This window comes from Heteronotia binoei, chromosome 13 (assembly GCF_032191835.1).
Source record: "Heteronotia binoei isolate CCM8104 ecotype False Entrance Well chromosome 13, APGP_CSIRO_Hbin_v1, whole genome shotgun sequence".
In the NCBI taxonomy this organism is placed as follows: Eukaryota; Metazoa; Chordata; class Lepidosauria; order Squamata; family Gekkonidae; genus Heteronotia; species Heteronotia binoei.
Window position 1 is genome coordinate 80,190,601 of NC_083235.1, and position 14,212 is coordinate 80,204,812.

A 14,212-nucleotide genomic window follows, 5' to 3' on the forward strand; every position below is an offset into this window, starting at 1 on the left:
TTCTTCTTTCTTCTTCTTCTTCTTCTTCTTCTTCTTCTTCTTCTTCTTCTTCTTCTTCTTCTTCTTCTTCTTCTTCTTCTTCTTCTTCTTCTTCTTCTTCTTCTTCTTCTTCTTCTTCTCTTCTTCTTCTTCTCTTCTTCTTCTCTTCTTCTTCTTCTTCTTCTTCTTCTTCTTCTTCTTCTTCTTCTTCTTCTTCTTCTTCTTCTTCTTCTTCTTCTTCTTCTTCTTCTTCTTCTTCTTCTTCTTCTTCTTCTTCTTCTTCTTCTTCTTCTTCTTCTTCTTCTTCTTCTTCTTCTTCTTCTTCTTCTTCTTCTTCTTCTTCTTACTTCTTCTTCTTCCCGTTAAATCTAAGCTAATATCCAAATAGTTTAATTTCTGCTACTAAATTAATTGAAACCCATATATTGCCAGTAATAGCTCCCATCAATTTCAGAAGTACTCCTAATTAATCTGCAATTTTCTGATAACTTACGGTAATTTAGCAGCCAATTTTCTTTAAGAAAGGAAAAGAAAAAACTATTTTCCTACCTACTAAATTAATTAGACCCTCACTGTTGCCAATTAATCAATACTATAAATATAAACCTCAGCCAATTTGAAATATACTAATTAATCGGCACAACTCTTATAGTTAATTTAGCAGCCAATATAATAATCACACTCTAAAATTCTAATAGACTTAAAGAAATTCACTCTCCTATGCAATTGATTTAGTGTAATAAATTACTGTGCAATTTGTCAGGTTAGCAGCAGATATTATTCAGAGGTTTTTCAGTCAGTCAGTGAGTGGAGTACAAAATATGATAAAAAATCTCTCACTCCAAGTCTCTAGAAAACCAAACTCAGGAATTTTAGGTAGATGTTAATGGCAGAGAGGACTTGAGATACGCTGTGTCTCCCCAGCACCATATTATGAGCACTTAATTGATGAAGCAGTAAATGCTTTCAGGAAGTTGAATGGTGGGAGAATGGCCATGGATAAAGTTGACAAGGTAGAAACTTGGCTGGTCTATAGTAACATCTCTCTTATAGTTTCCAGGAGGCACGTGAAGAGTTGGCTGAATTCCAGGAGGGCAGCAGGGAACTGGAAGCAGAATTGGAAGCCCAGCTGGTACAAGCTGAACAGAGAAACCGTGACTTGCAAGCAGACAACCAAAGACTGAAGCAGGAAGTGGAAACATTAAAGGTAATGGTGCTGTAGTGTCAACATAGGTTGCAGGACTAATTACTTGTGAGCTATCCTGCCTGTAGTGGTTTCTACAAACTTCACAAGCCAGATACTGTGTTTAGCGTGAGCCTTCACTAGTGAATATTTAAAAATTCTTATGGTCCTCCTCATGCTGATTCAGTACCCTTAGTGTACACATGTGAAGGGATATGTTGGAAAGGCTTCTGTATCTGGAAGCTTTTTTCTATTCTCTGGTTATGAGGCTGTAAGACTTAGTCCATGGGTAGAATGAATTAATTTCTGCTGTGCTGCCAGAGAGCCAGTTTGGTGTAGTGGTTAAGTGTGCGGACTCTCATCTGGGAGAACCAGATTCCCCACTCCTCCACTTGCACCTGCTGGCATGGCCTTGGGTCAGCCATAGCTCTGGCAGAGGTTGTCCTTGAAAGGGCAGCTGCTGTGAGAGTCCTCTCAGCCCCACCCACCTCACAGGGTGTCTGTTGTGGGGGAGGGAGATAAAGGAGATTGTGAGCCGCTCTGAGACTCTTGAGTGGAGGGCGGAATATAAATCCAATGTCGTCGTCTTCTTCCATGATAGTGCTAGTTACTAGTTTTCTGTTGCAAATCAGACAACTCAAGACACTGAAAGATTTATGAGCAAATCTTCCAGTAATTTTGAAAAAGTGAAATAGCAATTACTCAGAGCCCTAGATCAGACTGGCTCCATAGGGGAGGAGGCTTAGCCCATTTTACCCAATACAGTTTTACCACTCACAGTATGTCTATTTACCTTGCCCGTGGCTGATTACAGCATAGTGGGGGAAGGGATGGTTCAGTTGGTGAAGCTGCAGTACATGCTGGGATGAAGGGTTTAACTCCCTCTCCCCTGGCTCAGCAGCCTCAGTCAGAATCATAGCACACTGTGGATGTTGCTGCTGTTTAAAGATTCTAGTAAGGTTTGAATTATGCAACATCATACCATGCCCTCCCACAAACCCAATAGACTGGAAGGACATTTTACCTGGGCATCTCTCTAGCAAGATGGCAGTGCATCCACAGGATCTTATCTAGTGCAATTGATTAATATGCTTCTACTGCAGCTGCATGATTCAGCCCAATGCTATGGTGCTTTTGTTAGATACTTTGAGGATAAATACTCTTAAAGTGGAATTGGATGCTGTTCTGGTGCCAAACAACATACTTTTCAAAATTGTATGAGTAGTTCTGGATTGAGCTCCATGATAATTGTAGACAAGATTCTTGAGGTTGTGGAGGGCACCACCTGCAAATCAGGTTGATGTTCATAGTTGTTAAAATCACCCAAGGAAAAGTTAAGGGCATCTCATGCCAAAATTACTAATTCCTTCTGTAGAAGCCAGTATCCTTAGCGGTTCTCAGTAGAAGCAACAGAGAGTAAAAACCAGTTTTTCCACAAGTGAAAAGGGGAGGAAGGGGTTCCCTTTGACTTTTGGAGAGGAGAAAAAAGCTTTGTTTGGGATCTTGGCAAGACTTCATGAGGAACAGGGTTATTATTAAGGAGGGAAATCACCTGAGATAGAACCAATAAAACACTTTTCAGGGATGCTCTAGGCTGATCCTGCAGCCCCATGTAGAGGGCATTACAGTAATTAATCTCGAGCATGGATCACTGTTGCCAAGTTGTGTTCGAGAAAGGGGATCAGCTGCCTTATCAGCCGAAGATGGTAGAAGGCTGATTTGGCAGAAGCTGCTACCTGGGCCTCCATTGTTAGGGAGTGATCCAGGAGCACTCCCAAGCTTTTAACCTTAGGTGCCAGCATGCATTGCGCTCCATCGAAGATTGGTAGAGAGACCTCTGGTCCAGGACCGCGATGACTTAGATACAGGACCTCCATCTTTGACTTCTCCTGCAGCCCAGTTTAAACCAAGGCAATGCTTAGAAGTTAGCTTTTTGTTGTGGTGATGACAGTAAGGGGATCCCCTATATTTTTTATACTACAGTGTAGTCCAGTTTAATAAAATTACAAGAAACTGAAGTGGTTTGGATTAGGTTTTGTGGTAGCAGTTATTAGAAAATCTGATTATTAAATACAAAACTCTGAAGGATTAAGTTTTGGGGCTGGCTTCTACAGCCAAAGAAAATTAGTCAAGTCCTACATTAGCTGGACACATGAAGAGTCCTAGTTTGTTCTTAGCCTTATCTGTGTAAACATGACTTGGAATTGTTGCCAGAAGTACTTTCTTCCATCATGTCTGATTTGGAGACTATCCTTCATTGTAGACTAGCTGACCTAGCTTACCTTTATTCATGCTTTCATCACTTGTAGACTGGAACACTGTGGTGCACAGTATGTTGGGGCATGATTAAAAACAACATAGGAGTTTCAGTTAGTGCAGAATGCATATTTTCTTATAAGATCTAGGACCTGAAACATCAATTTGAAAGAGGTTACTTTGGGTGTGCATTTTTAACAATATTTTTTGTGCGGGGCTATTGGACTTGAGAACATTTTGGGCTTATAAAATCACAGATCCTAATACCGGCATGGTATTCAGATCTGGGACTTTTTTTAAAATACTGGTAAAAAATACTGGTAAAAAACCCAACTCAATCCTGGGCTGCATATCTGAAGGACCGTCTTTTCATATATTTTCATCTGGGTCAGCTGCATTCCTTACATTAGCTTGTTTTCAATCCTCTCACTGAGTGTGAAGCACTCTTTTTTTGTCCCTTTCCCAGGCACTTCAGTTGACACTGTATTGTGCAAAGGATTGGCAGAAGCGCTGTAGAGAACGCCAACAAAGCTGGCCTTTCTTAAGACTTGTAAGGCTGTCAGCTGATTTTTAAATAAAGGGCAGTTAGTTAATACTGGAATATATTTTGCTGGCAGTGGATTAATGTAATCTTGCTTTCTTTGGATAGCTATCTTCTATCTGACAGTTGTCTATCTTTCATCTGTCTGTTGTCTGTCATTTATCTGTCCATCATTTATATATCATCCACCCATCCCTGCCTATCTGGACCATCTTTTCATATATCATGATCTGGGTCAGCTGCTCTCCTGATAGTAGTTTGTTTCCAATCCCCCCCTCCCCAAATATAGAGCGAACAAGCAATCTACTGCCTTTTCTCCCTTAAAGAGTCATGCTGGTTGCTATTTCGCCTGTCTTTATACTTGATCTAGCTACATGTATGACTGTTCACTTGACTGGAGTGTAGTGAATGGCAGGAATATTTTTAAACTGCTTCATGTGTTTTCTTAGGGACAGTTTTCAATTGTTGTTGTGCTTTCAGGAGAAGCTTGAGCACCAGTATGCACAGAGCTACAAGCAAGTGTCCTTGTTGGAGGATGACCTGAGTCAGACCCGGGCAATTAAAGACCAGCTGCATAAATATGTGCGAGAACTAGAACAAGCCAATGATGACCTTGAGCGGGCCAAGAGGTAATGGTCTTAATGTCGGTGGTGGCTGGAGATCAAGCCACCTTGAATCTTTGCAGAATGGGTGGGATATAAATCTTACGTAATAAATAAATCTGTTTTCTGCTGGAAGCAGATGCTGCCTTGTTACTCAGGTGATGTTCCTGGCAGCTTCGAAAACACTTTCTATCTGCAAACAGCAAGTTGGTATTAATTTGGTTACCTCACAGCTCAGTAAGAAATGTTGTTGCTGTTTCCACAAAATAAATGTTAAAATCTTGTCCTTCATGGGAAGGAAAGATCTTGCTACATATGTGCATATCCCGGTAACTAAATTAGACTATTGCAGTACACTATTGCAGAGAGCCAGTTTGGTGTAGTGGTTAAGCGTGCGGAGTCTTATCTGGGAGAACCGGGTTTGATTCCCCACTCCTCCACTTGCACCTGCTGGAACGGCCTTGGGTCAACCATAGCTCTTGCAAGGGTTGTCCTTGAAAAGGCAGCTGCTGTGAGAGCCCTCTCCAGCCCCACCTACCTCACAGGGTATCTGTTGTGAGGGAGGAAGATAAAGGAGATTGTGAGCCACTCTGAGATTCAGATTGGAGGGCGGGATATAAATCCAATATCTTCTTCATTGTGGTGTCCTTGAAGACCGGCATTTAAAGTTGGTACAAAACGATGTCTTTAGAGCATTGACTGGGGTGGGTCATAGGGACCGTATCATTCCAGTCTTGTTCTGTCGCTAGTTTCCAGTTTCGGAATGTGCCAAAGGAAAAGCAGTTGACCATTTTTCTCTTGTAGAGCCCACAGGAACAAGGTAACATCTGAATTAATGTAAGACTTGCAAGTAATGCTCACTCAAAGTTCTCTGGTTTAGAATAATTTTATTATCTGATCCCCATTTGGGCATTTGCCAGGAGTGCCCAACTGAAGACAAGACACATTAAAATACCTACACTACTCCCCCTCTCCAGTCATAGTCATAAAACTTTACATTCATTTTTAGCTAAGACAGAATACATATCAAAGAAGGAGTCAAGTAGCACCTTTAAGACCAACAAAGTTTTATTCAGAATGTAAGCTTTCATGTGCTCTAAGCACATTTCATCGGAAAATAGTATGGAATGACAAGCAGTCCTAAATATAGAGAAAGTGGGCTGTGAGTTAGTATGCAGAATCATGGAAATGTTTATTAGTAGATTAAAAGAATCATAAGTTGGGGTCTGGTGCAGTCTCATTTGGAATACTGTGTACAATTCTGGTCACCGCACCTCAAAAAGGATATTATAGCATTGGAAAAAGTGCAGAAAAGGGCAACTAGAATGATTAAAGGTTTGGAACACTTTCCCTGTGAAGAAAGGTTAAAATGCTTGGGGCTCTTTAGCTTGGAGAAACGTCGACTGCGGGGTGACATAGAGGTTTACAAGATTATGCAAGGGATAGAGAAAGAAGTACTTTTCTCCCTTTCTCACAATACAAGAACTTGTGGGCATTAAATGAAATTGCTGAGCAGTCAGGTTAGAACAGACAAAAGGAAGTACTTCTTCACCCAAAGGGTGATTAATATATGGAATTCACTGCCACAGGAGGTGGCGGCAGCTACAAGCATAGCCAGCTTCAAGAGGGGATTGGTTAAAAATATGGAGCAGAGGTCCATCAGTGACTATTAGCCACAGCATATTATTGGAACTGTCTGGGGCAGTGATGCTCTGTATTCTTGGTGCTTGGGTGGGGGAACAAAGTGGAAGGGCTTCTAGCCCCACTTGTGAACCTCCTGATGGCACTTGGGGGGGGGGGGTTGGCCTCTGTGTGGCACAGAGTGTTGGACTGGATGGGCCACTGGCCTGATCCAGCATGGCTTCTCTTATGTTCTTATGTGACACAGAGTGTTGGACTGGATGGGCCATTGGCCTGATCCAACAGGGCTTCTCTTATGTTCTTATGTGACACAGAGTGTTGGACTGGATGGGCCATTGGCCTGATGCAACAGGGCTTCTCTTATGTTCTTATGTGACACAGAGTGTTGGACTGGATGGGCCATTGGCCTGATGCAACAGGGCTTCTCTTATGTTCTTATGTGACACAGAGTGTTGGACTGGAGGGGCCATTGGCCTGATCCAACATGGCTTCTCTTATGTTCTCATGTGACACAGAGTGTTGGACTGGAGGGGCCACTGGCCTGATCCAACATGGCTTCTCTTATGTTCTTATGTGACACAGAGTGTTGGACTGGAGGGGCCATTGGCCTGATCCAACATGGCTTCTCTTATGTTCTTATGTGACACAGAGTGTTGGACTGGATGGGCCATTGGCCTGATGCAACAGGGCTTCTCTTATGTTCTTATGTGACACAGAGTGTTGGACTGGATGGGCCATTGGCCTGATCCAACAGGGCTTCTCTTATGTTCTTATGTGACACAGAGTGTTGGACTGGATGGGCCATTGGCCTGATCCAACAGGGCTTCTCTTATGTTCTTATGTGACTCAGAGTGTTGGACTGGATGGGCCATTGGCCTGATCCAACAGGGCTTCTCTTATGTTCTTATGTGACACAGAGTGTTGGACTGGATGGGCCATTGGCCTGATGCAACAGGGCTTCTCTTATGTTCTTATGTGACACAGAGTGTTGGACTGGATGGGCCATTGGCCTGATCCAACAGGGCTTCTCTTATGTTCTTATGTGACACAGAGTGTTGGACTGGATGGGCCATTGGCCTGATGCAACAGGGCTTCTCTTATGTTCTTATGTGACACAGAGTGTTGGACTGGATGGGCCATTGGCCTGATCCAACAGGGCTTCTCTTATGTTCTTATGTGACACAGAGTGTTGGACTGGATGGGCCATTGGCCTGATCCAACAGGGCTTCTCTTATGTTCTTATGTGACTCAGAGTGTTGGACTGGATGGGCCATTGGCCTGATCCAACAGGGCTTCTCTTATGTTCTTATGTGACACAGAGTGTTGGACTGGATGGGCCATTGGCCTGATGCAACAGGGCTTCTCTTATGTTCTTATGTGACACAGAGTGTTGGACTGGATGGGCCATTGGCCTGATCCAACAGGGCTTCTCTTATGTTCTTATGTGACACAGAGTGTTGGACTGGATGGGCCATTGGCCTGATCCAACAGGGCTTCTCTTATGTTCTTATGTGACTCAGAGTGTTGGACTGGATGGGCCATTGGCCTGATCCAACAGGGCTTCTCTTATGTTCTTATGTGACACAGAGTGTTGGACTGGATGGGCCATTGGCCTGATCCAACAGGGCTTCTCTTATGTTCTTATGTGACTCAGAGTGTTGGACTGGATGGGCCATTGGCCTGGTCCAACATGGCTTCTTTTATATTCTTATGTGTTTGTTTGTTAGTGTTAACTGGGCTGAAACAACAACAAAAGGTAATATAAAGCAGATTGATGTTCATGTACTAAACCCATTAGTTACCCTGAAGTGGTGCAATAAATGAGAGTCTGTTGTAATGTTGTTGTTGTTCAGTCCCTGGGTTAAAATGAGAGCAGAGGTTACTCAGAGGTTTGATTTAAACATGTAACACACACAGGCCTCAGATTCAGTGGGAGCTCACAGGAGTACAGTTCCTGAACCTTTATGAGAGTTCCTCCTCTTCCTCCTGAGAGTTCCACCTCCTTGTCCATTGAATAGTATGTGCAGCTTCATAACAATCCCTGGATGAGCTTCACCGCCTGTTTTTCTACAAAACAACCCCTGAACACACATATAAATGTAATTCTAGTTTGCCATTAGAAAAAAGAATACATTAAAATGCAGTGAAAGATGGGTTAATATATGTAATGAGATAAACAGCTAGCATCCCTATTTGAGTATGTCAATACAAAGAACATTATTATGATACACTATTCTAAAAGATGAATACATTGGAGTACTGTGGATATATAGTTATACCTGGTGAAAGTGGGTTTAGTATATGTAATGAGATAAAATCCCCAGTTTACGATTTTTTTAATCTGCTAATAAACATTTCCATGACTCTGCATAGTAACTCAAAGCCCACTTTCTCTATATTTAGGACTGCTTGTCATTCCATACTATTGTCTGAGGAAGTGTGCCTAGAGCACACGAAGCTTACATTCTGAATAAAACTTTGTTGATCTTAAAGGTGATACTTGACTCCTGCTTTGTTCTATTGCTTCAGACTGTCAGACAATGGAACTTCAAATCAACCAGACTTTGATTTGATACAAAGTTTAGGTTTTATTAGAGAACTCATAGCATCTGAACGAAGACAGATTGGAACTGATACATTGTTGCACATGAGCCCATGACTTAAAGAATTCTACATCAAGCTTGTTTATGCTAAAGCCTACACATCTAAACATTTCTAGGTCTGGGTGCTACTTTCACACGGGTACTTCCTCTTATCTCTTTGTTTGCCCGCTTCACAGGGATGGCCGAATTGCCAGCCCTGAGGCCCTTATCTTCAAAGGAAAGTATCTTTTGTTAGTCTGCAAGGAAAGGAATGCTCATCACAACTGTTAGTAACATTCTGTGAACTCTACTTTGATATGCAGCAAGCTTTCTCATGGTTAGTATCACTGCTAAGAAAATGGAGTCAGTTATGCTAAGCATTTATTATAGTTGTATTCCAGTGTCTGACATACTGCCCCCCCCTAAGCTCTTGCTCGGGGTTTGTCTGGGTGCAGTAGGTAAAATTTCTTCAGAAGCATAGGAGCCTGGAGGTCGGATGACTTGACCCATTCATCACAGCTGGGAGGGAAAATACTTCCAGCGCACTAAGTAGTACAACACCCCCCTTTTTATTCTGGCATCTAACAGCTCTTGCACCTCATGGTGACTCTGGCCCTTCACTGGAATAGGTGGAGGCTCTGGAGGGCGGGGGTGCCAAGACGAGCCACCAGGGTCTCGATGAAGAAGGCTGCAATGAAACACAGGGTGAACTTTACTAAATATTTTAGGGAGCTCCAATTCAACAGTCACTTTATTGATCACCCGTTTGATCTTAAAGGGCCCCAGGTACTTGTAGGCCAACTTTCGACAAGTCTGTTGCGACGGCAGGTTCTTAGTGGATAGGACTAAGAACCTGCCCTACTTTAAAGTCCCATTCTGGAGAGTGCTTCTTGTCAAAATGGGCTTTATAGTCCCTTTTGGCTGCCTCTAGGTTTTCTTGGATAATTGTCCACCCCTTTTTTATTTCTTCCCACCATTGTTGACACGAGGTAGGTGGCGCTGTTGTTTTTTGGCTGGACAGCAGCGGGAACGGTTTTCCTTCGTAGCCATGAACTATCTGGAACGGTGTTGCTTTGGTTGAGCTATGCAGGCTATTATTGTACCCGTACTCGGCAAACGGCAGGAGCTCAACCCAATTAATTTGTTGATAATTCACATAGCACCTTAAGTATTGTTCTAGAAGGCCGTTCACACGTTCCGTCTGTCCGTCCGTCTGCGGGTGGTACAAGGAACTCAAACCTTGCTCTATGCCCACCAACCTGCAAAACTCCTGCCAAAAGTTGGCAACGAACTGTGGCCCGCGGTCGCTAATGACCTTGTCTGGGAATGAGTGTGGTCTAACAACGTGTTGGAAAAACAAGTAGGCCAGTTTTTTGGAGGTCGGGAGTTGTTTGCAAGGAATGAAATGTGCCTGTCCACCACCACTAAGATTACAGTTTTGCCCTGAGATGGCGGGAGCTCTACTATAAAGTCCATAGACACCACCGACCATGGTCTCGTTGCGGTGGGGGTCGGCTGGAGGAGGCCAGGTATTCCCCCCCCCCCTCTCTTTGTGGCCATGATACAGATCAGGCAGGAGTTTACAAATTCCGAGATGTCTTTTTTCATTTTTGGCCACCAGAACTGTCGATTCACCAAATGCAGCGTTTTCGCATACCCAAAATGCCCTGCTGTTTTGTTGCAGTGGCAATGTTGCAGGACCTCAGCGCAGAGGGTTTTGGGCACATACAGTTTCTCCTTGTGATACCAACCCCCCCCCTTTCCCTCTTTACAAGTCCCTCTGGTCTCTGCTTGCCCTCTTTGTCTCCTTGATTAGTCTACTGCCCCCCCCCCACGGTTCCAGAGACTTCGAGTTTTTTCCAGAGCGAGTGGTCACCCCCCCAGCCACCGCAGAAGGAGGAATTAGAGAGTCTACGACCTCCTCTTCTGGCTTTCGTGCTGGGGAAGCCGCGAAAGTGCGTCAGCTGGAAAGTTCTTTGCCCCCGGAATGTGTCTTAAGGTGAAGTCAAATTTGGCAAAGAAGCCGGCCCAACGGATCTGCTTAGCGGTTAACTTCCATCGGCAAGTCAGGGCTTCTAGGTTTTTATGGTCAGTCCATATCTCGAACGGTACTCTCGCCCCCTCCAACCATGACCGCCAAGTCTTTAAGGCAAATGTCACGGCAAATGCTTCTTTGTCCCAGTCCGACCAGTTCCGTTGCTCTGGGGAGAATTTCCGGGAGATGTAGGCACATGGCCTTAGCCGCCCCGCCTCATCTTTCTGCATTAATATTGCTCCAATGGCTACATCAGAAGCGTCGCACTGGACCACGAATGGCTTGAGTTCGTTAGAGTGGGCCAGGATAGGCTCACTTGTGAATAGTCTCTTAAGTTCCTCAAACGCCTTCTGGCACTCCGGCGACCATCGGAGTTTTGCCCCGGGTTTCTTTGCCTCCGTCTCCCTTCCCTTAGTCTTAAGTAGGTCAGTCAGGGGCAGCATCACCTGGGCGAACCCCTGGATGAACCCCCTATAGAAATTCGCGAAACTGAGGAAAGATTGTAGCTGTCTACGTGTCCTCGGGGGTTCCCAATCCAGCACCACTTGTATTTTGCCTGGGTCCATGGCCAATCCCTTCCCTGATAACCTGAACCCCAGGTAATCCAGTTCCGCTTGATGGAATTCACATTTTGATAGCTTTGCATACAGTTTGTGCTCATACAGTGCACTTTTCTCACCAGCTGTACGTGGGAGGGCAGATCTTTGGAATAGATAATGATGTCATCCAGGTACACCACCACCCCCTTGTACAGGTATTCCCTGAGTACTTCGTTAATAAAGTTCATGAACAACCCGGGGGCTCCTTGAAGTCCAAACGGCATCACTAGGTATTCAAACTGCCCCATCGGTGTATTGAACGCCGTTTTCCACTCGTCCCCCTCCTTAATCCTTACTCTGAAATAGGCATCCCTCAGGTCCAGTTTAGTGAAAATGGACCCCTCCGACACTGTACTTAGTAAGTCTTTAATTAGCGGGATGGGGTAGGTATTTGACATCGAAATCCTGTTTATCCCGCGAAAGTCCATGCAAAGCCTAAGGTTCCCGTCCTTCTTCTTCCGGAAGAGGACTGGGGCCGCATGGGGGGCCGTGGCGGGCCTGATGAACCCCCTTTCAGGAGTACAGTTCGGCCTTTGGGAGTTCCTGCCCCGGGATTAGTTCAATTGCGCAGTCGGTGCTGTGGTGGCAGCTCGTTGGCTTCCTCCTCGCTAAATACCCTCCGCAGGTCTCGATACTCTTTGGGTATTGACCTGATTTCTTCTACTGACACACACATGGTTTCATTCTTAGGATGTGGTGTGGGCCCCCATTTCCCCAGCCAGTGGAGGCCCTTATCTTCAAAGGAAAGTATCTTTTGTTCGTCTGCAAGGAAAGGAATGCTCATCACAACTGTTAGTAACATTCTGTGAACTCTACTTTGATATGCAGCAAGCTTTCTCATGGTTAGTATCACTGCTAAGAAAATGGAGTCAGTTATGCTAAGCATTTATTATAGTTGTATTCCAGTGTCTGACACAGACCAACACAGCTGCCCATCTGGATCTATCTACATATCAAGGAAATAAGGGTTAGCAAGGAAGTCTGGCCCTGACTGCAAGATTGAAGGGAAGCAAACACAGGACTAGGTGACTAGTTCTGGGCTTCCGCTGTCCACACTGGGGCATGATTCCTGTTGGCATTAAAACTTTCCCAATACATAAGAGAGATTCCAAATGTTTGAGCAAGAGGAGGGTGGGTAGAAAGAGGAAAGGGGTGAGGGGATAAGCCAAACAACATCCAAATGGAAACACCGAATGGTTTAATAGCTAACCTTCAAAAGCAATGCCTGAGGGGGTTTCTGACATACTGCCGTCCCCAATCAACCTGACTCAGGTTTGTCAGGATTATGCAAATAGTATTTTCAAACTAAATCCGGGGTGAACTTGTGACCTGCTTTCACCCATTATCGTGATTAGGTACAAAATGCTTCCACAATTAGATAAAACAGTTCCATGCTGAATTTTATAGTCCAGAATCTGTTGCACTTTTTGGTGGGGTTGATCATGCAACATAATGAGGGTTGGAACAGGCTTTTCCAGGCGTCATTTGTCCGGGTCTGGGTCTTTCTTGAGTAAACTAAAGTGAAAGATGAGGTTGAAAAGTTTTCAAGGTTTTTGGTAAATCCAGCTCAACAGTCACATGATTGATCAGTCGCTTAACCCAAAACAGTTCCAGATACTTCCAGCCTAATTTCTTGCAAGGCCGGTTTCCCTGTGTTTGGTAGACACATACACTGAGCGCCCCTCTTTTAGGTTCCACTGTGGGGCTCTCTTGCTGTTTGCAAATGTTTTATAGTTTTCCTTGACATTTTTCAGTGGTTCTTCCACCTCTGGCCACTGTGATGCCAGGTTAATGCACCACTCTTTCAAGCCTCCTACAGGGATTGTCTGTGCCCCCTCCCCCCTCCTGGGTAGTGGTTTGCCTTCAAAGCCATGCACTATCTTAAAGGGACAGGCTCCTGTGGAGCTATGGAGGCTATTATTATAAGAATATTCTGTGAAAGGTAAAAGATCCACCCAGTCATTCTTCTGGTCGTTGATGTAGCACCTTAAGAATTGCTCCAAAATATGGTTAGGCCGCTCTGTCTGCCCATCTGTTTCTGGATGACGGGCCATACTGAGTGTCTGTTCTATGCCTATTAACTTTAAAAACTTCTTCCAGAACTTGGCCACGAACTGTGAACCCCTATCAGATATTACTTTATTTGGGAAGGAGTGGAGCCTCACAACATGTTGTATGAACATCTTAGCTAGTTTCTTATCAGTTGGCAACTTTGCACAGGGCATGAAGTGAGCCTGTTTAGAAAACCACTACCCAAGTAACTCACCACGTTTTTCCCTTACTGGGTGGTAGGTCTGTTGTAAAATCCATAGAGATTGTTGCCCAAGGTCTTGAGGGTGTTTCCAGGGGTTGAAGTAATCCAGGAGACTTTCCCCCTCAGCTCTTCGCTGTGAGACAAGTGGGACACAAAGAAACATACCGAGAAATGTCTTTGCGCATGCCTGGCCACCAGAACTTTCTTTGTGCTAGGTATAGAGTTTTAACAAACCCAAAACATCCAGCCAGTTTACTTTCATGACAATGCTGCAAAATTTCCACTCAAAGACGCAAGGATATACAATTTGTCTCCTTCATACAGGCAGTCATTTTCCCCCCACGTCAGCAACACTGGGTAGTTCTTTGCCAGTTCTCCCAGCAGAGCTTCCTTAATCTTTCTCACACAGTATTAAGTTTGGCTGTGGGTAGTCACCACCTCCCCCTAACTGAGCAGGGGTGAATATGATACCAATTACTTCCTCTCTCTGACTCTCATGTTGTGGGAGGTGGGATAAGGCATCCGCGAGGAAGTTTGTTT

The 14,212-nt window shown here is 44.3% G+C and overlaps 1 protein-coding gene across 1 annotated transcript in view; it reads left to right on the plus strand.

Moving 5' to 3' along the window:
* The window catches only part of NDEL1 (nudE neurodevelopment protein 1 like 1), a 75,406-nt gene that overhangs the window by 6,833 nt on the left and 54,361 nt on the right, over positions 1–14,212 (plus strand). Inside the window, exons 2-3 of the mRNA XM_060252425.1 lie at positions 1,033–1,186; positions 4,440–4,588. Of these exons, the coding sequence (XP_060108408.1) occupies positions 1,033–1,186; positions 4,440–4,588 (303 nt within the window). The remainder of the gene's footprint in view (positions 1–1,032; positions 1,187–4,439; positions 4,589–14,212) is intronic.